Below are 27,734 nucleotides of genomic sequence, written 5' to 3'. Positions count from 1 at the left end.
CTAACTTGCACTACTGGACTGTCTTGGTCCTCTTGCTCTGGCCTTCTGCTGACCAGTATGTCGGAGGGAGGTCCCCAGGTTGCTCTGTCTCCTTGGCCCATATCCTCAGTAGTGGGCCTTCTTGCATCTTCCTAGGGTTTCTGGGGGGCAGCTGAGTGTCTTTGTTCCTATTTTTCGACATTGTGCGGACAGAGCAAGACTATTTGTTGCAGCCATTTCGGCGCGGGCCGATAAACTGAGACCGCTTTGGCGCAGGAGACATTTTGGCGTGCCCATTTTGGCACGGCCAGTTCGACGCTGGGTTGTTCGATGCAGAGATCTTTTGGTGGGAGGCGGGGGGATACTGTCATAAAAAGCATTGACTCGTGGAGGTCGTCTGTGGGGCCGTGGGCAGGGAGGGAGCGAAACACCTGTGGACTCTAATCTCATGCTATTCTCCATATCGTGTGACAATAAGTGCTGTTTACTCTTAGAGCCAAAGTGCCATAGCATGCGCCTTGTACAGAGCGATAATAATCCTTGCCTCTCAGTTCCTTAATTGACACGCCATCTTGTAACAAATTGAAAACTAAATATAATCTACTATCTAAATCTAAGGGTGCCATGCCCAATGGCTCTCGAATAAATAAAGCTGATATGGCAAATAAAACTGCCTGACTCAAGATCGAGTCAGTCTGGTGGAGGAGCATTGTGGGGGGAAAATAAGACTAGTATATGGCAGAGGTCGCTGCCCCGGTTCCAATAACGAATGCGAGCGAAAACAGGGTTGAAAATACAGCTCAAAATTCTACATCCATGACTAACAATAATTCGCTCCTCATGCTTTGCTATTCCTTGCAGAAGGAAATAAACACCATTGAGCGATTTACTGCACCCAGATTCACAGCGGATCCCAGCCCCGTGCTCGCACAAGGTACAGTTAGTTCAATGATGTGATTCAGCCGGAGAACATGCGTCTGTTGGCATCACCTGTCCTCCTTGCCGAAACATCTGTGGCAAACTGTGCCCCTGTGGATTGCACCTCGGTAATTCAAGAGAGTGTGGCCTTGGAAACGTTGCACTATGCAATGACCCTCGTACAGCCTGCCGGCTGCCGCAAACCTTTAACAGGAAGTTGGTGCGTGGAGAGAATTGCTGGAAAGTGATATCATTCAAAACACTATCACTGCAGGAAAAAGTCTGGGTTAAACAAATGACTTTTTTCCGTGTTCTTCCTTATAGGGCAGCTTACTGCACTGACCAGCATGTATGCCTGCTTCTGCATCGGGTTGCGCTTCAAATCTGCCACAGCTTGACATTTCATACGGAATGCACAGGTTGCCTTGGGCTGACAGCGATGATTTTGTTTCAACTGAACCTGTGCCGGTATTGCAATGCACAGTCCATGCTTTGGAGCTGTGCAACTTCCAGATCAGGGGTGATGACACCTGCTGTGAAAGAAAAGCATGCCACAGCGCTTCTGGCCTTTGGTGCTGTGCCTGGCGCGGAGCCCTTATGTATCCTGATGCTGGGCTAGAGTGAAAGTGCCCTCATCATAGACAGCAGTTGCACCTTGAAAGTCCCTTGCGCCAAATCAATGGTACCAGAAAGGCTTCTGTGCCGAAGCTGTTGTGCCAAACCAGCTTGCGGTGAAACGGCGGCACCAAAATGGGGTGTACCGTGTGCTGACGATCCCAAGTGCCGAGGTTGGGTGATCTGCTTTGTGCCACTGCAGGGAGCCCCTCGGAAGTGCGTGGCACGTTGTGCTGGGTTCAGCTCTGCACCGGGTGGAGTCGCCTGGGGGTAGCTGGCCACCCTCTCAGGGGGATTCTCCTTGAGGTTGGGGAGGTCCGGTCATTGTCTTGTGTTGACCCTGGCAGCCCGGGCCGCCCTTACTTGGGGTTGATTCTGCACCCAGACCCAGACCCAGATTCCAGAGTTGCTTGGGTCCCGGTGCTCGAGGAGGTTGCAGATCGTGGATGGGTGCCGGGGGTAGATTGCTAGGTTGGTCCCCAGTGAGGCATGTCCTATATTTGCTCTTTGGGTTTACCTCTCTACTTCCTTGGTGCTATTTCCTGGTCCCGAGGTTGAAGGGCACCTTGGGTGCCCCTTTGTCTTACTTGCACCCGGTGAGGAGAGGGTGGGAGAGGTATGGTCCGGTCGGTGTATGGACTGCCTCCAGTGAGTGGTCAGCTCCGGTATCGTGCGTAGATTTCCCACCTTTTTTCTGGTGGGTGCCCCCCCTGCTCTTCGGGAGACCTCTAGGTGCAGGCCCCCCGACTCCCCTGCCCCGTCGCTTGTGTAGGTTTGCATAGGGGTCTATGGAGCTGGTCCCACCCTTCGTTGTTGGAGATCTGGCTGGTTGGGAGCCTAGGGTGAGGATCCAGGTCTGATGAGGTAGGCAGGAAGGGGGAGCCCCGCACTTTTGGATGTTCTCTGCTCCTGCCTAGGGAGGCTCTGATGGTGACCCCAGAGCCAGAATGCTGGTGTGCTAGCACTTTCAGGTTTTCTGTGTGCGGGCCTCCCAGTCCCCTGGGACCTATGGGGCGGCCTGGCCTGACCCCCTGCTCTTCTGCTCTGGGGTGAATCAGGAGTGTTGATGGGGCCAGAGGAGGGGCTGGGTTACAGCCGGCGACTTGCTCCTCTTCGGGGGAAGGGTTACAGGCCCGTTAAATTGGCAGTGGTGCCACACGCAGCCCCTGCTGTGTGGATGTATGACCCATTTGGGTCGTAGTGCTGTTCCCTTGGGCCTGGTGTGGTGGAAGATGGGCTGCGGGGGAGACGCACTTAGTTCTTGTCAGGCCGAGCGGGGAGCAGAGTGAGTAGGGCGTTCCCAGAGCTCTGTGGCCTTCCTGCTTCGATGTGGCAGGGGGAAGCACTTTTTTCGGCCGGATGGGGTGCTGAGGGGACCACCGCTGAATGAGTTTGTGCGCTCTTTGAGTCCTCCGCTTGGGGCGGGCACGGTCCCTCCAAGCCCGTTCTGCCACTGGCCCTGTTAGCTAGCTTTGCGGGAGTAATGCTGGGTGGTGCGGGGGTCCTTATCGTCTAGATCCTCGGTGTCGCAGGTCCCCCGCTGCCCGGGAGATGGGTGTCGGGGGGGGGGGGGGGGGGGAGGGGATGGGGGTACGGGGGATGTGTCGGGGTGTCTCCACCGAGATCTTTTGCCTGCTATCTGTTGGTTGGTAAGTGTTGCGAACGTCCTGTACTTCCCCCTCACTGGGGGCTCCTCAGTGTCAGACAGACGGTCCCCGGACCGTAGAGTGATATCCAGGGGCAATTTTGAGATGCTTCACTGATGACAGGTTGGCCAACAGCAGCTTGCAAATCCACTCTTTACTTTAGCAATCCACACAGTTCCTTGAAAGAAGCAACTGGGATGAGTCCTGGTCTATTTCTTTTTTTAACACTCTGTCAATAATTCTAACAAGATAATACTCTGAGTAATGTAGAAGTGAATTTTTGTTTTGTTCACTTGCCTGCATATTATAGGTTAGTGAAGCATTTTTAATCATGATCATGCTTTTCACATTGCTTTAGGACAAGTGTAGTATTGTGTAAAAGGAAAATTGTCTTAAACTAGCGCTGCATGGGATTTCAAGATGGCCGCGAGTGACGTAGTGCTCTTTATTAACAGAGTGTTAAAAAAAGAAATAGACCAGGACTCAGACCAGTTGCTTCTTTCAAGGAACTGTGTGGATTGCTAAAGTGAAGAGTGCATTTCTAAACTGCTGCTGGCCAGCCTGTCACCAGTGACAACCAAGATTTATGGGGATGCTGCTATAAATAGCCTGTGTAAGCTATACGCAAGGAAGAATTAAAGGGCCGTATTGACAAGATTTCTGTGCGTTAAAAAAACCCCTGATAGGCACTTTATCTGGAGGGCTGGATGCAACAGTGGAGACTACCCAAGGTGGCCCCAGATGAAGAGATGGATGATGGAGGCTTCCAACCTTGAGGTGCCAAATCCATGAGAGTAACACCGGAAGATGCAATTAATTTGTTCCCACACAGGACTTTCAGTCAGCAGTGAGGACGAAGAACAGCCCAGCAAGGACGTCCAGCACTAAACAGAAGAAAACAGTTCTGAAGGCAAAGTATACAGAGCCCGTTAGTTTAGTCAAACCTGGTCCTAGAGATTCAACATCAGATCTTTGTGGCCAATCGTTCAACAGTTAAGGTAACGATGCACACATTTACTCATGGGCTGGCTTAAGATAGCCCTCCAATTGCACATGAGGAAGATACACAAAGATATTGGTGGCCAGCCCTGGTAGGAAAAGGGTGTCTGGGTTTGAGTGAAACCCCCTTGCTGTGGTACCAAATGAGATGGCCAACGGCACACTTCAAGCACAAAGTGTCTGTGCCTAAGCTCTAGATAACTAATCCTAACCTTACTCTGCTTTGATGTAATGGGGCACATTAGGGGCTCAATTGGACTAAGGTTTATGTCTAACAAGGTCTGTGGCATCAGTGGGGACACTTTTGTATTCATTTAATTGCTATAGTGTTTTCGCCAAAGCACTGAAAAATAAAGTAGAATTGGTACAATAATATGAAGAGACAAATGAAAATGGGGTTAACAAAAGATTAAGCATTGGGTGATGTGGAAAGTAAATGGCTCTTTAGGAGAGTACAGAAGAGAAATAATGGGGTGGCAGCACCGACTGGGATAGGGAGATCATTCCATATTTTAGGAGTGAGAAAGGAAAAAGAGCAGAAAGTGGATGGGGCACAAGGGGGTTTTGGGACATTGAGGAGATGAAGATGCTGGGAACAGAGGGTCCGGGAAGGGGTATAAAGAGAGATGAGAGAGGCGAGATAAGATTGGGCAATGCCATGAATACATTGTTATACTGTACAGAGGAGACAAAATTAAAGACCATTATTAAAAGGGAGGAGAGCAGATTGTAAGCCAGGGATCATAGAAGTCTGAGTAGGTAAGGAGGAAATTGGACGAATGGCAGAATTGCAGATAGAGCGGAGTGGTGCAAGATGAGAAGCAGGGAGACCAATCGAGAGTGGAACAGTAGTCAAGAAAGATTAGGGAGAATATAAGTTTAGCAACGTGAAAGGAAAGGACGAGCCCAAAGAATATTGTAGAGGCGGTAACGACAAGTATGAGCAATAGCAGAGATGTGGGCAGAGAACGAAAGAGAGGAGTCAAGGATGACACCAAGGTTCCTAGTGGAGGCAGCGAAAGGAAGACTAGCAGTGGGTTAATGGAATACCAGATGTGGAGGCTGGGAAAAATTGTAGCTCCGTTTTTGATGGGTTCAAGTGAACGAACCATGTATGCATCCAGTATTTGACTGCAGAAAGGCAGGCAGAGACATTAGCATGAAGACTATTCGACAGAGCAGAAAAAGAAAAGGTTATTTCTGAGTCATTGGTGTAAAAGTGTGATGAAGGAAGAGAAGTTTAGAGAAAGTGCCAGACTGCTACCCTGGGATGTTGAAGAGGGAAACCTGAGAGGCCAGCGGAACCCAGATGAGGAGGAGAAGAGGCCAACACCCCTCTGCTCCAAGAGCCCATAGGAGCTGGAACTAAGGCAGGCTCTGCTATCCTGTGGATAGGCAACCTAAAGTTCTCCAGTTAAGGGACAATGGGCAGCCTCACTACTCCTGGAGGGCAAGAGGTGAGAAGAGATGAGCCCAGTATAAAGGAGGCCAGTAAGCAACTTATCCCCCCTTTGTTCTGAGTGAAGGGGTAAGCCCACTTTGAAGGAGTCACATAAGACCCCCTTTTGTCGCCCTAAGAGAGTGACGATGTCCCAAGAGAGGAGAACATGAATCAAGAGACCTTTAGAAGAGGAGAGAGTGAAGACACCCTGGAACAGGGATGATAGAGAAATACCCTGAGTGGAGTGAAGGAGTGTATGAAGCCCTGGAGAGGAATGGAAATACTCCGGAGTGGCATAAACAAGAGGAAACAGCACCCCAAGCTGTCGGGAGAGAGAGAGAGACAGAGAGAGAGACTGAAATGCCTCGTAAGATTTTATTTGGAACTACGTTTTGGAATATTTAGCCATTACAGTGGCACCTGAAGAACATTTGTACCCAGGGGAGACAACCTGAAACGGAGGCAGTGGTCAAGCATCTATTAGTTGTTAAAAAACCCTTTAGATTTACGTACGTTAGTGGCTATAAATGTGGTAGCATAGAATAGGATTTGGAGTTGGGACATTTTGATTCATCATTGCAAGAATATCTTTTCCTTGAATATTTTAATTTTTGAACAGGGAATTTAGCACTAACTTTCATTATTTTTGTTTGTTCTTTGAAGGTGGCCACAGGGTCAGTCTAACTGTAAAATAACATAATAAACATGCATGAACATGATTTCTCCAAGTCCTACTTCTGGTTCTCCAGAGAAGATGGAAGGGTATAGTGATCCACCATATTAAAAGCTTGGATGAGTGTTTGTGATGTGCTGTGTGGAGAAAGTTAGTAACATGAAGAAGGGCTGCCTCTGGAGTGAGATGGGCAGAAGCCAGAATGTAGGGGAGGGGCAGGAAGGAGTGAGGGGTGAGGAAGGAGACACCTGAGCATAGACTATACTACTATCTAGTAGTTTGGAGAGAAAAAGGAGAAGTGAAATTGGATGATTGTTCGCACTAGAGGGCTCAAGAGTAGGCCTTTTCAGAATCAGGATTACAATGGGGTGCTTAAAACGTGGAGGGGACAAGAGCAGAGGAAAGGGAAAGCTTGACGAGCATGTTATGTTATTTTGCATTTGTATAGCGCCTTATATACCATTTGGTATGGTCTGAAGGCGCTGGTAGGTTGAACGCCCTTGGGAACCGAAGTTCGGGTGATTAGAGAGTCCAAAGGTGCGTGTGCGCACCAGGTATGTGTGCAGCGGGTGCGGATTCATGTGGTAGCTTCTTCTTAGCGGTAGGTGTGGTGGTTGAGAGATCAGGAGGATGTGTTCGGTCTGGCCGGAATTATCCAGGCTGATTGTGGCAGCGTTAGGCCCGAGTTGAAACGCCTGGCTGGTGGGTGTGAAACCAGCGATGTTTACTTAGAGTGATGGGGAGTGAGAGGCAGATGTTGATATGAGAACAGTTCTACAGAATGGTGTCATAAAATCTCTGTGTTCTAGTTGAGTGGTGGTGTAAGGAGGGAGTAAGCGTGGGGTGTGATATGAAGTATGCTCTTTCAAAAGTTCCTTGCATTCCAAAGCATAATATGTCACGCAATTCTGAGCGGTCGGGTCCGTTCTATGCATTGTTTCTCATCCGTTCTATGCAGTATTTATCCGCTCTATGTACTTGTCCGTTCAGCATACTCATCCACTCTATATATCCATCCGCTCCATACACTCATTCGTTCTATGCGTTCATCCGCTCCACAGACTCATCTGCTCCGCAGTCATCCGCTCGACACAATCATCCGTTCCACATACACTCATCTGCTCCACATACACTCATTTGCTCCAAGCACTCGTTCACTCCACACACTCGTCTGCTCCTCAACACAATCGTCCGCTCCACACATTCGGTCAATCTATACACTCGTCCAATCTACCCACAATTGGGCACACTTCTAAATTCAACTTTCTCAGAGAGGCAATTGGGTGCAACTTCTAAATGCAATTGGGTACACTTCTAAATTCAACTTTTCTCAGAGAGGCTATTGGGCGCAACTTCAAAACGCAATTGGGACACGTTTCACATGCAAGGACATAGTTTCTGAGTGCAACTATAATGAATTTACGTTGTTGATGCTGCGTTAGAAGAGTGGTAGGGTAGTATGGCCTGAAGTAGTTGCTTCTGGCCCTGTCCTTGCCACACTTACTTGTTGTTGGCTTCTTGCTTCTCCTGCGGATACCTGCAGATACGATCTGGAGTCGTCCCTGAAGGAGTCGTCCTTTGCCTCAGGTCGTTAGCCACAGGGGCTGCACGGGCAGAGGGCTGCCTTGGGAAGTGCAGTAATGGCCTGAGAAAGGAGGCCGGATGGCCAATCGGAGGATGGTGAGCGGGTCGGGAGGCGGGCTGCGGGGAACCAGGAAGCGGGGATCGAACGCGGGCTGCGTGAAGGACGCCGGCCGAGGAAGGAGGGATGGAATCGGAGGGAGAGCAGTCTGGGCGCACACAAATGGCAGACAAAGCTAACACATTGGGAAGCACTCACCAGATGGAAATTGGGTGGAAATGAGGCACTGGAGAAGGCCGCAAGTCGGTACAGTCAACACACAAGGCCCGATGGCCAATCAGAGGATGGTGGGCGGGTCGCGAGGCGGGCTGCAGGGAACCAGGAAGCAGGGATTGAACGCGGGCTGCGGGAAGGACGCGGGCCGAGGAAGGAGGGATGGAATCAGAGGGGGTAAGTAAGGTATGAGGTGGGGATCAACCATGGGTATCTAGGTAGAGGATCTAGAGGTGATTGATTTGGGGTTTGCATGATGCAGGTAGAGGCCAGTGTCGGACTCGGTGTGAGAGGATGAAAAAGAGGGTTGAGACGATAAGGATTGGGTGACGGAGGGATGGGGATCAGAGGAAGACGGAGAAGGCAGATTAGGGGAAGAGTTTAGAAATAAAGAACAAAGATGACGATACAGGGCACAGAACTCTCCCGTTTGACTCCAGTATTTGGCCCATCTATGCATGACTGGGAAAGTGGCAGCAAGTGTTGCAAGTATTTAGAGTGGCATTTGTGACTGGAGGGTAGTATGCTGCAGTTTGTTTCCTGGATTTTTGTTAACTGCGAATCCCCCATAGGTGTTGCACAACTGGGTTTCTGCTAGACTAGTACAGCAAAACATGCAATATAACCAGGCTTTAACACATTGAAGTAGAGATGCCCACTAAAATACACTTCGTCTCTTAGGGAGATGCCATCTGGTTTGTTGAGCTGCACTCTGAGTAATTGAGTAACTAGTATTGGTTGAGGGACTGTTGAAATGTAAAATAAACCTAGTATATCGTTGAACGGCTTTCTGCTTTAGGGATCCAGTGGGAAGTTGGTTCAAGTTTGCTTACTGGTCCCTTAGAATTGTAATTGTTAGGTCTGTTTCTCTGAGTCAATATTGCGATTGTAAAGCATAATACACTAGTAGGAATGATTCCAACACACATTTTGATGCAACCAAGCAACTCGAGTGGGCAGTAACCGCATTACAATGTTGGATCAGAGTTTGAAATTAGTATTTGATGAACAGGAGCTTAGGCAGCTTATGGGTATCTGGCATGACCCAATAAAGGGTAACCACCTCCAAGAAGGAAGGATTTATTGCATACCACGCTGAAAATTGAACTTCCACATGCAATGCAAACTCCTTTTTTTTTTTTTTTTTTTTTTTTTTTGTTTTTGTTTTTTTTAAAATTTTTCTCCCCCCCATTATGCATGTCTTGCGGTTGTGTCGGAATGCTCCATTATATCTGGTGCACACTTCTTTGGTCGAATGCAATTGGTTGTAATTTTTGTTGGTGTGAGGTGTATAGTGCCCCCTGCATTTAGCAGTAAAAGAATTGGGGCAAAAAATCTTCTACCAATTTGCATTCCACCAGAACCTTTTACATAGTCCAACCCACAGTGTTCATGTCGCATAGATATGTTCTTGTATGGCACCAATGGGCCCGGGGAGTCAAAAGTAGCTCCTGGTTTCTCTTAGCGTCACACAAACAAGACACTTCTAGGCTTCATGCAGGAGCTAAATGGCTCCTAGCAATTTCGCACCCTGCAAATAAGTCACAGAGATATAGATGCCCAGATGCATTGGTGTTATGTTACTGAAGCAGATATTGTATGCCTGTTTATACTGTACAATGCGATTGGCTATTATCCGAATGTATAGTGGTTGCTGAAGATTGCTAGGCTGCACCAGGGGTTGTTGGAGTATGTTGCCCATACAAAGTGCACCCACCACTACCACCTCCTCTTTAAGCTCCTTCCGCCCCATGAATTGGCACCCATCTTTAATACTGCCGCCCCTCTCTCTTGCTTGCTATGCCAATGACAAAGGAGTTTGCACCACTCGCCTGTCCCTTCCTCTCTGCCTTCTTCAACCTCTTTCTCTTGGGATCTTCCTAACCTGCAACTAGCTAGTAACTGTCCTGCCAAACGGGAAGAAGCCCACCAGCTGGCCTTGATAACAGGATTTCGCAGCTGCGACTCTACAAATTGGTAGCTAACCCATATCTTCAACATTCTGGCCTCCTCACACCACTGCAAGCATTTTCCCCCAATCCTTATGGATCACTCGGCTGCCTTTGATACAGTAGACCACTGCTGCTGATCCCTGCTGACATACATTGCACCACTCTGGACTTGTTAGCCTCTTAACTTTCCGATTGGTCCTTTGTTATATCATGGAGCTTCGGGACCTGCGACCCAACCTCAGTTCTGGTTGGCATCCCCATAAACTATGCCCTTTGCCCTAATATTCACCCTCTATGCCACATTCCTTGGTCAACTGATATCCTCCTCTGGGTTCAGTGATCACTTCTTTGGAGATGATGCGCACATCTTCGTACCCTTCTCTACTTTAAGTAGTGGCTCCTCTGCTCGTTTCTCTCCAGTCTGCTACTGGACGGTACATCCTCCTAATGCTTAATTCCTTCAAGTCCGAAGTGATCTGGCTTCCTGCTTTCAGTGCCCCCTCTTCTTCCTCATCCATCTTTTTTCCCCACCGGACTTACCCAAGACCCCTAAGGCACGCAACTCTAGTGTCCTTTTATTTTATAGCAACCTCAAACTTCACCACTTTATTACTCGGCCAGGATTACCCTGATGAATTTCAATAAAATCCACTCATCCTCATTTAGTCTTTCAAGACCCTCATCTTCACACACTCAACTCCTTCTCTCTGCTTAAATGAAGTGGATACAGGCTTCTTGTGTGAACAGTACAATACAATGGGGGAATGCCATGTAAGGATATGTAAAGTCGGATGTTTAACGTGTGATTGGGGGGCGGGGATGGGTGTATATGGTGTTGTATATCATGTGAGGGGATTTGCATACATCTAGTGAGAGGCAGAGAAGACTAATTTATACTATAAGTGTGGGGAGTTTGTTATACAATGTGTCACAGGTTGGGGTATTCCATTGAAGTGGGGAAAGGGAGCAGTGTGTATTTGGAAGTCGTGGAAAAGAGTGGATGCTGAGTTATACCATGTGAGGATGCAAAGGGTCTGAAATGTAATATCTGCGGGCCGGAAGCAGATATTGGGCTACACCATTTGAAGCAAGAGGGAAGCAACATTTGCGTTACGAAATGGAACCAATCATGGTGATGATGAAGGCCTTGTTAAACCATGTAGAAGGGACAATGGTGGTCTGCCATGTACCTTGTCCATAACAAATCAAATAATCTGTTTTTGTTGGGCCAGAGAGCCGGTCTGTATGGTTTTGCAGCAGTGACCCACTTAAAAGCTTAACAGAGCAGGTGTAGTCCTCGTCTCTTGGGTGTGACATAAGGTTTTTTTTAGATCACAATCATGATTAGTCAAGATGCTCTTTTATGTGCACGCTGTGGGTAGTTATAAAACAAGATTGCATATATGCATGATAACGAAAGAAAGAAACATGCCTTTTTTTTTAACCGTGTAAACTGGATTTTACCGGCTGAGTTGATAATCATTGACATCTCATACTAATGCCCTAAAATAGGGATATTTTGACATTCGTGATCACAAATGGTGCCATATGTAATTAATAGATGTAGATTCTGCCCCACAACTGTTCAAATGTAAAGGGTGAGTAGAAATTCACAGTAAACCATCGTTTCCTCTGAAGGTGTTTTACATAATAGAAACTGCTGCTCACCAGCAGTACAGAGTTCTGACACGTGCCCGTGTCTTATGCTCCGTTTACCCTTCTGGGTTCGGTCCAGAAAGCTCCTTCTGTGATTGTGCGCAGTACTGGAATATTTAAAAAAGCGAAGAATAATCTTCCAGTACATCGTTTTATACAGAATCATTTTGTTTTGATTTGTTTTTGTTTTTATTGGTCTCTTGTTGTGCTGTTGCTGGCTTATGTTTCAGTCTAAATGCTTTCTCAAGGCCAACACTGTTTTGAGATTTATGTTTTCTTGATTGTACACTGAGAAATGAATCAGTACATGTTTTGGAATCATCTGTTTATATTGAATTATTACTTTTTCACATGGCGTCCATAAACCACCAATTGTAGCTTGTCTTGTATTTAACAACGTAACGTGAGTAAATTGTACCTACAAAACTGTGACTCCTCATCTGCCACATATAACACTATTATTGTGTGAGTATTCTAATAACTAGTAAGGTAGAGCATTGGAAAGTCCTAAACGACCCTGTTGTTGTTGTATGTTGTGACTTTCGTACAATATATATGTACCTCATTACTAGTTCAATTATAGAATTTGTTTGAGTTCATTTAGGATTATATCAACAGAAACTGGCCCAGGAGTTAGATTAATTCGTGAAAATATTCAATTGTAATGACAACTAAGAATAATTACTCTGTTCTAAAGTAAGGCTTTTCAACAGATAATTGATGTATGGATATCTTTTTTTTTTTTTTTTGTGGGGTTTAATTGTGTGAGTGAATTTCGTCATGGCTCTACTTCATCAGCTTCACAACACATTGCACCAACAATAGGGTGGTTTTAGGAATTTCCAATCCTCTACCTGATTCGTTTTCAAAGTACTTGCAAAATAGGGGTGATGCATTTGGTAGATGACGCGTTTGTAGATAAAATGCACACACATAGGCGGGTGATCATTGTTGGTTTATGGAAGACCTGTGAACAAGTAATATTTCAATATCGCAGTGTATACTGTTAGAGTTTTACACAATACTGTATGTGACAGAACTTGTAAAAGCTCACCCACTTTAGGAGACGGGGTTGTACCCCTTAGGCTTACCCTGAACTACCCAAAGATTTGGTAGCAATGGCTGAGCAACCAGGCTTAGTCTAGGAGGGAGAAGGGTTGTAGTGAGGCACACAATACTTGGAGCATATAATCAGTTCAAGGAAACAATGACACTCTAGTTTTATATAAAAAAAAATAGGCATTTATTAATACAATAAGGCTTTAGAAAAAAGTAATTTAAGTACTAGTCACACAGTAATATCACAGTAGAATAAAATATAGCACACTTTAAATCAATGAAAAGGAACACAAAAGTAAGAAACTACTGAAACCAATAAGTGAACTTTAGACCCATTCTTGCTACTTCAATTAACACTTGCTTGGCCAATCTTAAAGTCCAACCCTATACTAGCTTGCTGATGGGTAGCAGGTGCAAGTGGATCTAGGTCACCTGGCCTAAGCACCACCCACCACCTTAGCCCTGCCTCTTCCTTCCTGCTTTTAACGCTTAGATCAAGGGCGTCTCTCGCCCGGGCGTCCGTAGCAAAGGGCAGATAAAGAAAAGGGCAATTCATGTTTGGACCTGTACGGACCAGGAGGATCCAGGGCCCAAAACCCTTGCTCAGACTGCAGGTAAGCATGCACCATCATGTGGTTACTCCCTCTGCCCCCACAGGCCATCCCCACTCCCTCTGGTCCCCCCGTGGTGTTCCCTTGTGCCCACCTTTCACGCACACAGGTGTTGCCTGTTTTGCTTGATTCTTCTACCCTGCTACCACACACCCACCCCCCTCCAGCCTACTTCTGCAGGAGTCTGTCCTGAGTGATATAAAGCAGTTAGAGCTGTGGAGTCCTATTTTTTTAGGGGGCTGTGTGGCAAAGGACTACTGTAAGCATATGCATAAAAGGAAATACCACAGAAACAGCTACCCGCCTGCACACATACTAGGTATGTCTAGTTGCACAGAGTGCTACCTTTCATGTCGATTAATTCATTACGACAGAAATTGATAGAGACATACATCTTTTAATTCATAAATACAAAATACTCAAAGAAGTTTTTGTTAAAAAGAAAGACAAAAATGCATTTTGTTTGTACATAACATTACATAAAAGAACATGTACTGAAAATCAATTTTCTCAACCAGTTTGTTTAAACTTAACCCCCTCTGGTCCCCCCGTGATGATCCCTTGTGCCCACTTTTCACGCACACAGGTGTTGCCTGTTTTGCTTGATTCTTCTACCCTGCTACCACACCCCCAACCCCCTCCAGCCTAGTTCTGCAGGAGTCTGTCCTGATACATTCTGGTTTCACCATCAGCGTCTTGTGGCCTATGCTGGATTTGACTTTTATGGATTTGATTGACTCACGGTGCGTCACCCTTGCTCATGGTGGCCTTGAATCGTGCTGTTCCCATCTTCATCTTGTATCCAGGCTTGCAACAGTATGTATTACTACTGACTTCTGCAATTGTATTCGCTCCCCCGTATTGCTTCTTCACTCTTTTTGACTGCTTGATCTCTGTTCTCTCCTCCTCTCCCTTTTCCGATCTCCTCCCCTCCTCCCCTTTCTTCTAGCGTCCCTGGACCTAGTATGATCGCAACCCCGTCTCTCCTCCCCCCTCCTCTTACTTGTCCCCCCCCCCCCCACCATCCCCTCAGCACTATCTGAAATGTTGTCAGGCCTAGTACGATAGTTGCTTGTTTTGTTCCTCCCCTCCCTTTCTGCACCCCTCTCCCTCACCTTTTGTTTTCTCCGGCTTTATTAGAAATGTTGTCAGGCCTAGTACGGTAGACGCCTGTCTGTTTCCATTTCCTTCCCACTCCCCCCCCCTTCCTTATCTGTCTTAGCTCTTGCACTATCTGAAATGTCGTCAGGCCGAGTACGATAGTTAATTTCACATCCTTACTGTTCATGGCCTGTGAAAATGCCATTGTATTTTTCCTTGTTCCCTCCCTTGCCTTGAAGCGCTTTGAAACACATAGTTTATTTATATAGAGCCTATAGACAATCATATCGGGTGAGTCTCACGAGTAAAGCGGGGGGCACTGGAAGTCCAGTGACCAAGGGATGAGGTGGAAAGAGGCAATCGGCAGACAGAGTAGAGTCTATGAAGGTATTATTCAGGTTTGCAATTAAGTAAACACTTAGTTTAGCAATTTAGGGCCCAATGCGTTGTTCACCCCAATGAGCCTCAGGGTGCTTTTGGGGGGAGGGGGGTGCAAGTAACAGCTTAATCGTAGCCCTCCAAGAACACAAGAACAGTGCAGCAAGACCAAGGCTCGGGCCAGTACCTTTTCAGTGAAGAACTTGGTGCAGCAGGTTGGTCCCCAAGGTGAGGTGACAGTTGTCCTTGGTTCGGGTTTCTTGGCCTCAGCGGCTGAAGAAGGAACTATGGAGGGACCTGAAGGATGCACTTGAGCATTGGAATGCCCAGCAGTGGATCTTCGTGGCATTGGTGCTTTGGATCCCTTCACAGGCCTTCGGGTCCGTGACGGTTGTTGTCCGGTCGACTTCTCTTCGGTTCTCGATCCACGACTCAGCTGAGGGGATGTCTAGGAGCAGAAAAGTGGAACTCGCGGCTTTTAGTGGGATGGTGCAAAATGCAGGTGGTCTTGAGACTGGTTAGGCACACCAGGCTAGGGGATGAAGTCTTCTTCAAGAGATCTTCTGTCGCTCAAAATTGGCTGTTTTGTTTTCAGTAGTCGCTCAACGGCTCTGGCGGTTGTTTGGAAGTTGCTGGGATGTCCTTCTACGACTTCCTCTTCGGATCTTCTGTCCAGTAGTTGACAGTAGAAAACCTGCTTAGCCCATCAATCGCCATTAAAGCCTTTTATGCCAATCTGGGTTTGGCTGTCTCAGGGAGAAAGCTATTAGCCTCTCAGTTAAAACTGGTTCCAGGCAGGCACTGGGAGCTTTGGTAACCTACCCCATTTCCTGTCCCCTGTCCCTTCAGGCACTGCAAGAGTCTTGGCAGGCTTTCCAAGGGAAGCACACCGAAGACAAAAGACCATCAATACCTCCTCCACTCAGGAAGGAAAAAGGCGGCTCCAGTACAGAGAAGTCATCATGACCAGGGCTTTAAAAAGTACAGCCACCATTTCAGGCAAATTGTGATTCCCTATGTCCCCCTACTGTAGCTGCAAAGACCGTCTGCGGTAGAAGTCCACAAAAAGTTGTGCAAAAAGGTACACTGCCACAGATGAACTTGTAACTGTAACTTAAAGGTACTTGAGCCGTGAGAAAAGGTAGACAATGTTTCACCTCAGCATTCCACATAAGGTGGAGTGTGCTGATCTCACAAAGTAAAACACAGAAGGGACAAAGGTCTTGGTAACGGTAGTTTACCCAGGTTTAATACAAAGGAAAGCTCAAGGAGCTTCCAGCAACACTGCACAGAAATTGTTGTGTGCTGCAATAGTAATAAAATGTAGATGCCAGAAAAGATGGACGAAAGCATAACTTCATTAAATAGTACCAAAAAAAGGTAAGGGTTCCCAACTGTAGAGTAAAAGAATGAGTGAGTGTGGAAAAAGGTTCCCACTCTCAGGAGAATTGGATTAAAAAGAAACCAAGAGTCCAGTAAAAAGTTCTGGTATAGTCGCAATGAAGAGAATTTCACTCAAAAAGGTAAACCACTCGAACCTTAACAAATGCTTAACCTCATTCCTACCATTGATTAATTGTTTTTATCATTGCGGCATATTCTGTATGCATTTTACTATTATGTGTAATATGTGATTGTTTTGTTTTCTTCCGAAATAATACAAAAACTAAATATTTATTGCTTTATCTCTCATTGTACAATCAAGAACATATTAACAAAGTGCTGGCCTTTGGAAAGTGTTTCGTTTAAAGAACATGGAGAACAACAAGAAACCAAGTTAAAATAAATGAATGATATACTAATGGATTTGATGTGCTAGAAGATTCTTTTCTTTTTGAAATATTAAAGTACTGCACACAACCACAGAAGGAGCATAGGAGCAGTGTAGACATTTAAGGTTAGAGTTGGATACATTTACATTTGTATGCACAATCTCCTCTACATGTGAGACCTTTGGTCCGTTTCCCTGAGCTCATTCTTTTACCCTATCTTTTAGGATACTTTATTTTTCTTTTGTACCTTTTTTCTTGGAGCTTCATGGCATTTTGTGCAGTGTGGCTGGGAGCCCCTTGTGCTTACATTTTTATTTTCTGCTATTTTCCTTGTGGCTATTTTCCTTGTGAGAACTATGTTCCCAAGGGCAGGGGGATATTTAGTAACCTTCCTAACGTTTATATTGTGAGATCAGCCCACCCCACCTTAAGTGGAGTGCTGAGGGATTACACAGTATCCCCTTTCTCACTGTCACTGTTACTGTGACCGTTTGGTTACATTGACAGGCAAACCTGAATGACTGGCTGCTGTGGTTTTATCCTACCTACTTCTTGTGCAATTGTTACTTCCAGGCCGTACTCGCAGCCGCATTAGTGCACAGATGGGTCACCATGGACCCAAAATGGTGGCTATATTCTTTATTTATTTATTTATTTGGCTTGTCCCTTCTTGGTCCTTCCTCTGCCGCGCGGCCACCTACCAGAGTTTGAATGGGTGCATGGTTGCTGATTGGCTTGGTTCCTGGATAAAAGGCTTTGATACTGAGGCTTAAGACGAGCTTACCACTGGAACAGAAGAAACGAGGAAGAAGAGGAGAGACGCCCACAGCCACTTCCAGATGACCAGCGATGCCTCCTGTGTAACTGCTGCTGTGTGACCCTCCCCCCCCCCACTTCATTCCAAGCATCAGGAGAACTCCGAGGACTCTCTCCCTTAGACGAGTTTGACTAATCGGTGTGGAGACGACCTGCATCTTGAGCCATCCCACAACGAGGTGCGACCTTCCTGGGCTGCAAACTGCCTGCAACCATAATGCCGTGCATCGTCTTCTGAAGATCGAATCCTCCAAAACTTTGGTGGACTCCTTCCGGACATCCAGAGGCAGGATTCCACTCCTTAAAGTCTCCTCACCAGAGTGCTGGACCGAGAAAGCGAGACAAATCGACCGCAATACAATCATTCTTCATCTGGTATCCTGAAAAGGAGCGACAAAACCAGAGTTGCAAGAAGAAACGAAGAATGCTTTGCTGGAAGCCTTTTCCCTGGACTGTGTTTTTCTTTCATCTGCCTGACCAAGAATTCGGGGACCATCTGCTACTGCTGCATCATGGGGGCATTGTGCTGAAACGTCTTCCTCATTCATGAGGTACTTTGAATCTCAAGGTAGAATTTACCTGATGTTGCTTTGCTGCTCCTGTGTTGCTGGAGTGCTAATTTGTGTGTTGGTGAGTTTGCCCATAGATGTGCACCCAGGCCTAACGCCTCTGTTTCATCAGGCAGCTGACACATTTCCCAGCAAAGACTGTTCGACTTACTTGCAAAAGAAGACTTCCTCTGGACATTTTAAACTTTCTACAGCTTGTGCCTACCTGTTTTGCCCTCCAATCTGACTCTTGAGCCATTCATTACAAGATGGGGATGGACTTCTAAAGTGTTAGGCCTCTGAAAATGCAGCAAATAATGTACTTGTTTAATTTATTTGACCTGAAACAGTTATTACAAAAGTATTTTACTTAACTCCTGAATTGCATGCTACCATTCTCCAAGTATACAAAAGTGTGTTACTTACTGTGATTATCGCCTTGGTTTTTGTACATGCGTATTGAATGTTGTAGAACTCACCCTTACCTTTTAGTGTTTGTGTATATATAAAATACACTAAAGTTTTATATAAAAATGGATTTTCACTGTTTCTTTGGGCCTTCGTGTATACTCGAAGTTCTTTGTACCACCTACAGCGTTGGCCTCCCTCCTAAAGTAAGCCTCGCTGTTCAGCCATTGCTATCAACATATTTGTGTGGTTCAGGCCTATACTAAGAGTTGTAACCTGGTGTCCCAAGTGTGAGTCTTCTAAAGTCCTACCTAAGATGGACTTGTGCAAAATTTGACAATTATCAAATTAATTGACAAGATTCCTTTATTCTCTATGGTGTTGACGCAAATGTAAATAAGCGCTGACACATAGGACTTTTCAAATTGATGATGCTTTCTGTCTTTCACAAAATGGACTGTAATCTCTCTGCCTTGCAGGGAATTATCGCACACAGCTGTGGGACAAGCAGTCAGAGACATTTCTGCCATCAACGCCTGGATTGGGCATGCACGTGGAGGTGAAGGATCCTGACAGCAAGGTAATGCTGAAATAATCTTGCCTCGTATGGAGCACAAAGTTTGGGAAGAGGGCACATTTTAGGGTTGTGTTCTTACAACAGCGAGGGCTTCTTTTCTGTACAGGTTGACAAACTGATACTCTGAAGACGAGTTGTGTTCTTCTAACTTGCATTCCATAGGGAAGGACAAGTTGCATCTATGTAGATATGTTCTTTGGGAGAAGCGTTTTCTTTGAGCCGGAATCCGTGCCAGAGACACTGTAGGGAAGTATAGAAATGTTTTAAATCGTTTGTTAAAATTTGTTCCTTGTACAGCTGGCCTTTGATTCCTCATTTTCTTCCTTTGCAGATAATTTTGTCTCGACAGTATGGTTCAGAAGGACGCTTCACTTTCACATCGCACACCCCTGGGGAGCACCAGATCTGCTTGCACTCCAACTCCACCAAAATGTCATTCTTTTCTGGTGGGAAATTGGTACGTGACTTTCTTTGACATCACAGCTGGATAATCCTATTCTTAATTAGCTTGTCAAATTCTGCCTCAATGTGTTTCTAATGCCTGCTCTTTGGTTGCAGCAATGTTTGGTTTCTGGTTCCCTAGAACTGCCTTTCCAGTTCATAGACTAGTGAGTTGTTGCGACTGTTACCTTCTGGCATTGTGACTCTTTCACCACATGGGATGGTGTTGCCTACAACAATGTCCCATTTTCCTATCTCACATATATCTGAGGTTTCCCTAAAGTTGACACCTGTGGGGGAGGAAAGAGCACTTTAGGCCAGCAGATATATTGACAAAGAGGAATTCAAGCTTTAGACTTGTTCCAAAAGTGTTGAGGAGATTGCATGGAGGTAGGAAGATTTGCCTCTAAAGGAGCATATTTTGCTGTTGAAAATAGAGAACTGTTCAAAGAAGGTAGAACAAGCACAATACAGGTTCCCCTCTTAGCAGTTTTGCGCACTTCCCTTATCCCTATCCTGTGCCATCTGAACTTGTTTGACCTCCTGTTGTGTGCTAATTACATTCTTAAAATGTTCCTTTTCCTTTTTTTGTTGGTATTCCTATGCAGTCTTTGACATGTCTGTCTGTTAATGTTTTGCACGTTTTGCACAGGCCTGTGCAAAACTTGCACTAGAGGCCTGTGCAAGTTTTGCACAGGCCTCTAGTGAGGGCTTGTATCGCCACTAACCTCAAAGTGGGGGCAGAGCTCCCATCGCAAATGGGAAGCCAAACCCCTCTTAAAATGGTAACATGGCAAAGCATCCAGGCTTAACTCTAGGAAGGGGGTGGGGGGCAGATGAAAGGTACAATAGTCCACATATCCATAGAAAATGCACCACAATTGTATACTGAAAACAGGCCTCCAGATAAGGTGCGTACTAGGCCTTTTTACGCATGGAAATCTTGTAAATATGACAGATTTATTATTTTCCTGTGTAGATTTACCCACAGGTTTAGAGCAGAGGGCAGTGCAAAGGTCAGGTTACTTGACAGAAACCAGAAGGCTTCTTTTGATTTTTATCTACATGGATGTAATTGCAAGCCACCTCTGAAACAGAATGTACTTCTCTGAAGCCTTTCAAAAAAGAAACTGCACACTGATAAAAGGAATGTTTTTTTTCCATTCCGCTTCAGAAGCACTGTGCATATTTTCCTAGAATTATAGGATTGTATATTTAATAAGGCTTTTCGACCAGATTCTATAAACTTTTCAGGCCACAACTGACCCCCCATCTGGTGACCCTGTTCAACTCCTTCAGAGACACAGGCGCGGTCAACCCATCGATGCAGGAATCAACCACCATCCTCCTGGCCAAACCAGGAAAGGACCCAAGGAGTCTAGCCTCTTACAGACCGATAGCACTCTTAAACATTGATGCAAATATATATTCAAAAATCCTGGCAAACCGCCTGAATCGCGTTCTCCCGAAGATCATTCATCCCGACCAAGCAGGCTTCATCCTCAATCGATCAGCGGGAGACAACATACGGAGAACCCTGAACCTGGTGGACCTCGCCTCCCGGAACTCCCAAAAACTGGTCTTAGTGGCTCTGGATGCAGCCAAGGCATTTGATCGAGTAGATTGGCCCTTTATGAAACTTACCCTAGAGGCCTTCGGCTTCGGGTCAACTTTTCAGACGATGGTGCTGGCCAACTATAAGAGCCCAAATACGAGTCTTAAGAATTAATGGACACAGCTCAGCTCCGATCCCCCTATCATGCGGAACCCGGCAGGGCTGCCCGCTATCACCCTTACTCTTCGCTCTCACCATGGAGCCTTTGGCCCAAAGGATTAGGGGAAACGATCGAATTAAAGGGCTGCAGGTCGGCCCCAACCAACATAAAATCGCCCTATACGCGGACAATGTCCTACTCACGATCTCGGAAGCCCAATCATCATTGAAACACGCAATACGAGAGCTTACCACCTATGGTGAAGTCTCAGGCTTCACTATAAACTTTGACAAATCCTCGGCCATGGGCATCGGGCTCACTCCAGCAGAACGGGAGCCACTGACGACGATGTGCCCGATGACATGGGTGAAGAAGGCCATCCCCTACCTAGGGGTCCACATCCCGGCTAACCCAAGAGACACATACAAAGCCAACCTCCCCCGGCTACTGAAAGAACTGCAAGGCGACTTGAAACGATGGGAGACCCAAGAGATCTGTCATGATCCCTGCTTCCAAGGGGTCAGGACTTGCCTCACATCCTTGGAAGCAGGCCCATAACCTTGATCCTGGGTACCAGCCAGTCCCTATCGGGAACTTTTGGAGCTTGTCCTGGCGCCAGTGGCACCAGGCTCATAAAGATGACCGGTCCCGGCGCTGGAAGCGCCGGGCTCATAATGCTTAAGAGTGCTTGGGTGGACCTACCTGCAGCAGACCGTGCTGCTTACTTACCAGCTCGATGGTCTTCTGATCCTTCTCTGCCTGGAACTACTTTTCCTGTCTGGGTGGGGCAGGAGCCACTCCCTGGAATCAGAACACAGGAACTCTTTTCTTACCTGGGCGAGGCTGTGGAAGAAGACGCCTAAGCACTACAGAAGGCTATTTAAACCACACCCGATTGATGAAACGTGCTTCGCGTTATTCTGCATCTGCAGCAGGACGCTCACCGTGTCAGCTCCAGTCTTCCTGAGATTCTTCAGCTCCAGTTCCTGTGAAAACGAATTCCTTACCTGCTAGAGATCCGATCCTCAGCTGCACCTGCCAAGACAAAACAACAGGTTAGCAGAATTCAATTCGAGAGCAGCGCTCTTACTTACCAAATACGGCGGCATCTTCCAAAGCCTTCCGCCGCTTTCTTCGGCTCCCCATCGACATCTGCAAAGAAAAGGACTTGATTAAGCATTGCATTCTTGAATTGCTTAGCTGCGCTCCGCACGTTCTGAACTTCAAGAAGCGCTGCATGCCGGCATCTGCAAAACAAAGGGAGACATTTTAAGGCGCATTCTAAACCAACCATAAACTTTCTACGTACGCGTTTGCACGTTCGCCGGCATCCATCTAGCAACGCTCTCTGCATCCACGATCTGCAAGGACAAAAGAGACATTAAGGCGTGCTTTTGAAACAAACGGCAGTCATTTTACTTACGTGCACCGCGCTTCATCTTCTTCGTACATACGCGCTTGCATCATCCTGGGCACTTATTCATCAGCGTCCATTGCACCTAAACCTGCAGGACAAAGAGAGACATTAGAAAGGGTGACAGCAACCGGTCATATTTCCTACTCACCTGCTCGCCGCATTATTCCTCTACAATTTCAATCTTGACACCCTGAGACTGAGCAAGGGACTAAATTAAGGGTGCTCCAATAACTATCAAGAAACCGCTCGTGCGGTAAACGGCGGTATCTTCCAACATCAACCTCTGCAATCAAGAGGATTGTCAGTGAACCAGTGAAGTAACTGTTGCTTGCGCCCCTGCAAAGACGCAGGATGGAGAGCCCGGCCTTAATATACCTAAGGTGAGCAAGCCACGCCCTTGGTTCGAATAAGAGGACTGAGGAAGGAGAAGTTCAGTCAATCCAGTTCCTAAATCCTTGTTCTTCCGTCTGCAGACACCTCACTCTACACGACCGGTACATCGTGAGAAGGGGACCAGCCCTAGGAGAAGGCCGAGATCTACGAGTCACACTAGAAGACACGGCGACAGCTCAGTCCAGCCCAGCGCCTCCGTGGAAATCAGGTGAGCGTTACAGAATGCAAAGCCCACCACAAATCCTCCACCCAGGCGCAATGGAAACCTCAGATACTGACCAACTAGCCCAGTTGCTAGGGGAATTAAGAGCAGAAGTACTAGCAGCGCGCCAGGAAACGAACGCCCTAAGGAGGGAGCTAATTGTGTCCAAAGAGCGCACAGATGATCTTGCTAGACAGTTGTTACAAACGCAGGCGGGGCAAACACCGCTGCCAACCCCAGGGGGGGTAATATCCCAGCGACCTCCACTAATCCTGTACAAATTAATCTACCTGGAAATGTGCCTTTGGCTCCACCCGAACGCTTCTCAGGCGATCCCAAAAGGTTTGCAGTGTTCATCAATCAATGTCGTCTGCACTTCCTGTGTAGGCCAGCTGCATTTCCCACTGATCAGGCCAAAGTGGCCTTCGTACTTTCATATCTAAGTGGCAGTGCTGCAGACTGGTCAATTCCCCTGGTAACCCAGAATGACCCGTTTCTTCGTAATTTTCAGGCCTTCCAGTCCAGTATGGAAAGACTATTTGCCAGACACTCTCAGGGATAGGCCTTAGATAACGAACTCCTCTCTTTACGACAAGGTAATCAGGATCTTCTGGCATATATTGCATCATTTAACAGACTGGTAGTTGAAGCCAGATGGCCCGAGGATAAAAGGATTACGCTGCTTTATAGGGGGTTGCGTGGAGAACTCAAAGATGTCCTGGCCCAAGTAGTAAATCCTCCGCAAGATTGTTCTGAATATCTTGACCTGGTGGTTCAACTGGATCACAGGTTACAGAATAGGAAGGCTGATCGCTCCAGATTCGAAGCTTGGGTTTTTTCAAGACCACAGAGTTCCGCCAAAGGAGTCGATACCGTAGAACCCATGCAAATAGGAGTCGTGAAAGGGCCATTAACACAAAAGGAACGAGAAAGAAGAAGACAGCTGCAATTGTGCCTCTATTGTGGGAATTCAGGACATTTTCTTCGTGAATGCCCGGTGAAACCTGCTAAGAAGACCGTGGGAGCTTCCGACAAAAGCATCGAAAAGCCAGAATCGGGAAACGACCTCGCCCGACTAGTGTAGAGGTCCGCTTGCCGAGCTTTAAAACCAGTTCTTTGACCTCACATTTCATCGTGCCCATGGTCCTAATAAGCCCCGAGAAGCCAGATCGTTTGCATGCCATCAAGGCATACATTGACAGTGGAGCAATCGGCAATTATGTGGATCGCGAGATGGCATCCAGGATGAATCTACCTCTCTGTCCTAAAATGGTTAGACGTTATTACCACAGTGGATGGTATGGAAATAGCTTCCGGACCAGTTACCCATACCACCGAGGGAGTGACGTTAGTAAGCCAAAATGGACATCGTGAGGAGATCGTGTTTGATGTGATCAAGGCCCCTCAGTTTCAAATTATCCTGGGGGATCCCTTGGTTAGAAAAACACAATCCTCAAATAGATTGGCGAGCAAAGACGATTCAGTTTCCGGAATGTGCCTCCACTTATCTGAAGTCCGACATTAGGCTGGCAGCAATTACATCCGAGGGTCCCCAACTGCCTCCTGAATATCTAGAGTTCCAAGATGTCTTCCAGAAAGAACAAGCCAACTCCCTCCCCCCGCACAGGTCATACGACTGTCAGATAGACCTGGTACCTGGGTCCACTCCTCCATGTAGTAGGATCTATGCTCTCACCGAACCAGAAAATCTCCACCTTAGGCAGTATTTGGACCAATACCTGGCCAATGGATTTATTCGTCCTTCTAAGTCTCCAGCCTCTTCAGCTCTGTTCTTCGTTCCGAAAAAGGAAGGGGATCTCAGAACATGTATCGATTATCGCGCCCTAAACCAGATTACAGTCAAGAACAGATATCCTTTGCCATTGATCCCTGAACTTCTAGACCAAGTCAAGAATGCTCGCATTTATACGAAGTTGGATCTCAGAGGAGCTTACCACTTGGTCCGGATAAAAGAGGGCGACGAATGGAAGACGGCCTTCCGCACCAAGTATGGATTATTTGAGTTACAAGTAATGCATTTTGGTCTATGTAACGCCCCGGCCGCCTTCCAGTACTTCATGAATGACGTCCTCAGAGAACTAATTGACGTGTGTACAGTTGTCTACATCGACGATATCCTTATATATTCGTCCTCTGAGGCCGATCACCGGAAACACGTCAGGACAGTTCTTGAGAGGCTTCGCCAACATAAACTCTTTGCCAAGCTTGAGAAGTGCGTTTTCCATGTCACAGAGGTCGAATTTCTGGGATTCATTCTGTCACCAAATGGAGTCCACATGGATTCAAGAAAGGTAGACGCTATCATTAAGTGGCCATCACCAACGTCGGTGAAAGGAGTCCAAAGCATGTTGGGTTTCGCCAATTTCTACCGTAGATTCATTCCAGAATTCTCCCGAATAGTCCAGCCCATTACTGCCCTTCTAAGGAAAAACAAACGCTTTGTGTGGTCTACCGAGGCGGAGCAAGCCTTCCAAGAGTTAAAAGCCAAGTTTATCTCTGCTCCTGTTTTGAGACATCCCCGCCCAGAGCTTCCTTACATCGTAGAAACCGACGCCTCCAGTCTTGCGATGGGTGCAGTCCTATCGCAAAGAGATCCAGAAACAAACCAGTTACACCCCGTGGCATTTTGGTCCCGCAAATTCTCGGCTCCTGAAATCAACTACACCATTACCGATCAGGAACTTCTGGCTATTAAGTCCGCCTTCAAGGCCAGGCGACACTATCTTCTGGGTGCCAGACACACAGTCACAGTGATTACAGACCACCGCAACTTACAATACCTAAAGACAGCTAAAGCTCAATCCTCCAGACAACTCCGCTGGGCACTATTGTTTGCCGAGTTTGACTTCGTCATTACCTACCGACCAGGCAACAAGAACAGTAAAGCTGATGCCCTTTCCCGGATGGGAGTGGAAGAGCACATGGTCAATCCTGAACCCGTACCCATCATTCCCGAACAAAGAATCCTAGGTCTAATCGGCACACAATCCATCGAAGAAGTTGAAGCCAAAGTTAAACAACTTATAACTCCAGCAGACATACAGAATTGGCATCTTCAGGGAAAAGACTTCACGGTGAAGAACGACCTATTGTACTTCCAAGAACGGTTATATCTACCCTGTGCTAGTTTACAGAATCAAGTCATCTCTTGTTATCATGACTCCCTAATGGAGGGACACCCCGGTATGGCCAAGACCTCGGAAAAGATCAAGCGTCACTTCTGGTGGCCGTCTTGGAGAAAGGATATCAGAGACTTTGTAATGTCCTGTGGACTGTGCGCTCAAAATAAAAGTCAAAAGGAGAAACCAGCAGGCCTCTTACGCCCACTTGACATCCCACCTCGTCCCTGGCATACTCTCTCCATGGATTTCATCACCGACTTACCTTCATGTTCCGGATATAATACGATCTTAGTAATCGTGGACCTATTCTCCAAGATGGCGCACTTCATCCCACTGAAAGGTCTACCGTCAGCAGCAATCCTGGCCCGGGAGTTTCTCGAAAACATTGTTCGGTTGCACGGCTTTCCTTCAGTTTTAATCTCGGATAGAGGAAGTCAATTTGTCTCCCACTTTTGGCAGAGTTGCTGTCGGTTGGCTCAAATTGATGTAAGGCTTTCAACCAGTCACCACCCCCAAACCGACGGACAGACCGAGAGGACCAATCAAACTTTGGAACAGTACTTACGCTGCATGCTGCAACAAACAGAAAGAACTTGGAAGGACATCCTTTGGATAGCCGAGTACGCTTACAATAATTCAGTCCACTCTGGAACCGGAAAAACCCCATTTTTTCTTTTATATGGTAGCCATCCTCGAACCTCTAATCTGGATCCACCTCAGGATCTAGGGACACCAGCAGTAGACCACCTGCATTCTGCAATCGCCCAAGCCTTTAAGGAAGCCACTTCTCATCTGCAAAGGGCTAAGGAACAATACAAGAAAGGAGCAGACCAACATCGGAAGGAGGCCCCTCAATATCAAGTAGGAGATCAAGTCTGGTTATCCACCAAACATTTAGCCCTAAAAGGACCGCGCACCTTCAACCCAAGATACCTGGGACCCTACTCAATCACTACCATAATAAACCCAGTGGCAGTCAAGTTGGACTTGCCCCCTCATATGAAAATGCACCCAGTCTTCCATGTCTCGCTACTAAAACCTGTGCAGCCAGAGACCCGATTGACTAAATCTCCAGAACCTATCCTAGTTGATGGAGAACTCGAGTTTGAAATCAAAAACATCTTAGATTCCAAAATCTCCAAATCCAGGCTATACTACCTGATTGACTGGAAAGGTTATGGCCCCCAGGAAAGGTCTTGGGAACCTGCAGAACATGTCCACGCACCTTGTTTAGTCAAGAAATTTCATCGAACATTTCCTAACAAACCAAGACCCCCGGAGAAGTCAAGCTTAGGAGGGGCCTTGAGGGGGGGGTGCTGTCATGATCCCTGCTTCCAAGGGGTCAGGACTTGCCTCACATCCTTGGAAGCAGGCCCATAACCTTGATCCTGGGTACCAGCCAGTCCCTATCGGGACCTT

General features: G+C 46.8%; 1 protein-coding gene across 1 annotated transcript in view; it reads left to right on the top strand.

Moving 5' to 3' along the window:
• The window catches only part of TMED4 (transmembrane p24 trafficking protein 4), a 145,761-nt gene that overhangs the window by 15,391 nt on the left and 102,636 nt on the right, over positions 1 to 27,734 (top strand). The window contains exons 2-3 of the mRNA XM_069618963.1: positions 18,907 to 19,007; positions 19,336 to 19,461. Of these exons, the coding sequence (XP_069475064.1) occupies positions 18,907 to 19,007; positions 19,336 to 19,461 (227 nt within the window). The remainder of the gene's footprint in view (positions 1 to 18,906; positions 19,008 to 19,335; positions 19,462 to 27,734) is intronic.

Source organism: Ambystoma mexicanum, chromosome 10 (genome assembly GCF_040938575.1).
Source record: "Ambystoma mexicanum isolate Mex_15411 chromosome 10, UKY_AmexF1_1, whole genome shotgun sequence".
Classification (NCBI taxonomy): Eukaryota; Metazoa; Chordata; class Amphibia; order Caudata; family Ambystomatidae; genus Ambystoma; species Ambystoma mexicanum.
This window is presented reverse-complemented; position numbering and strand designations above follow the sequence as displayed.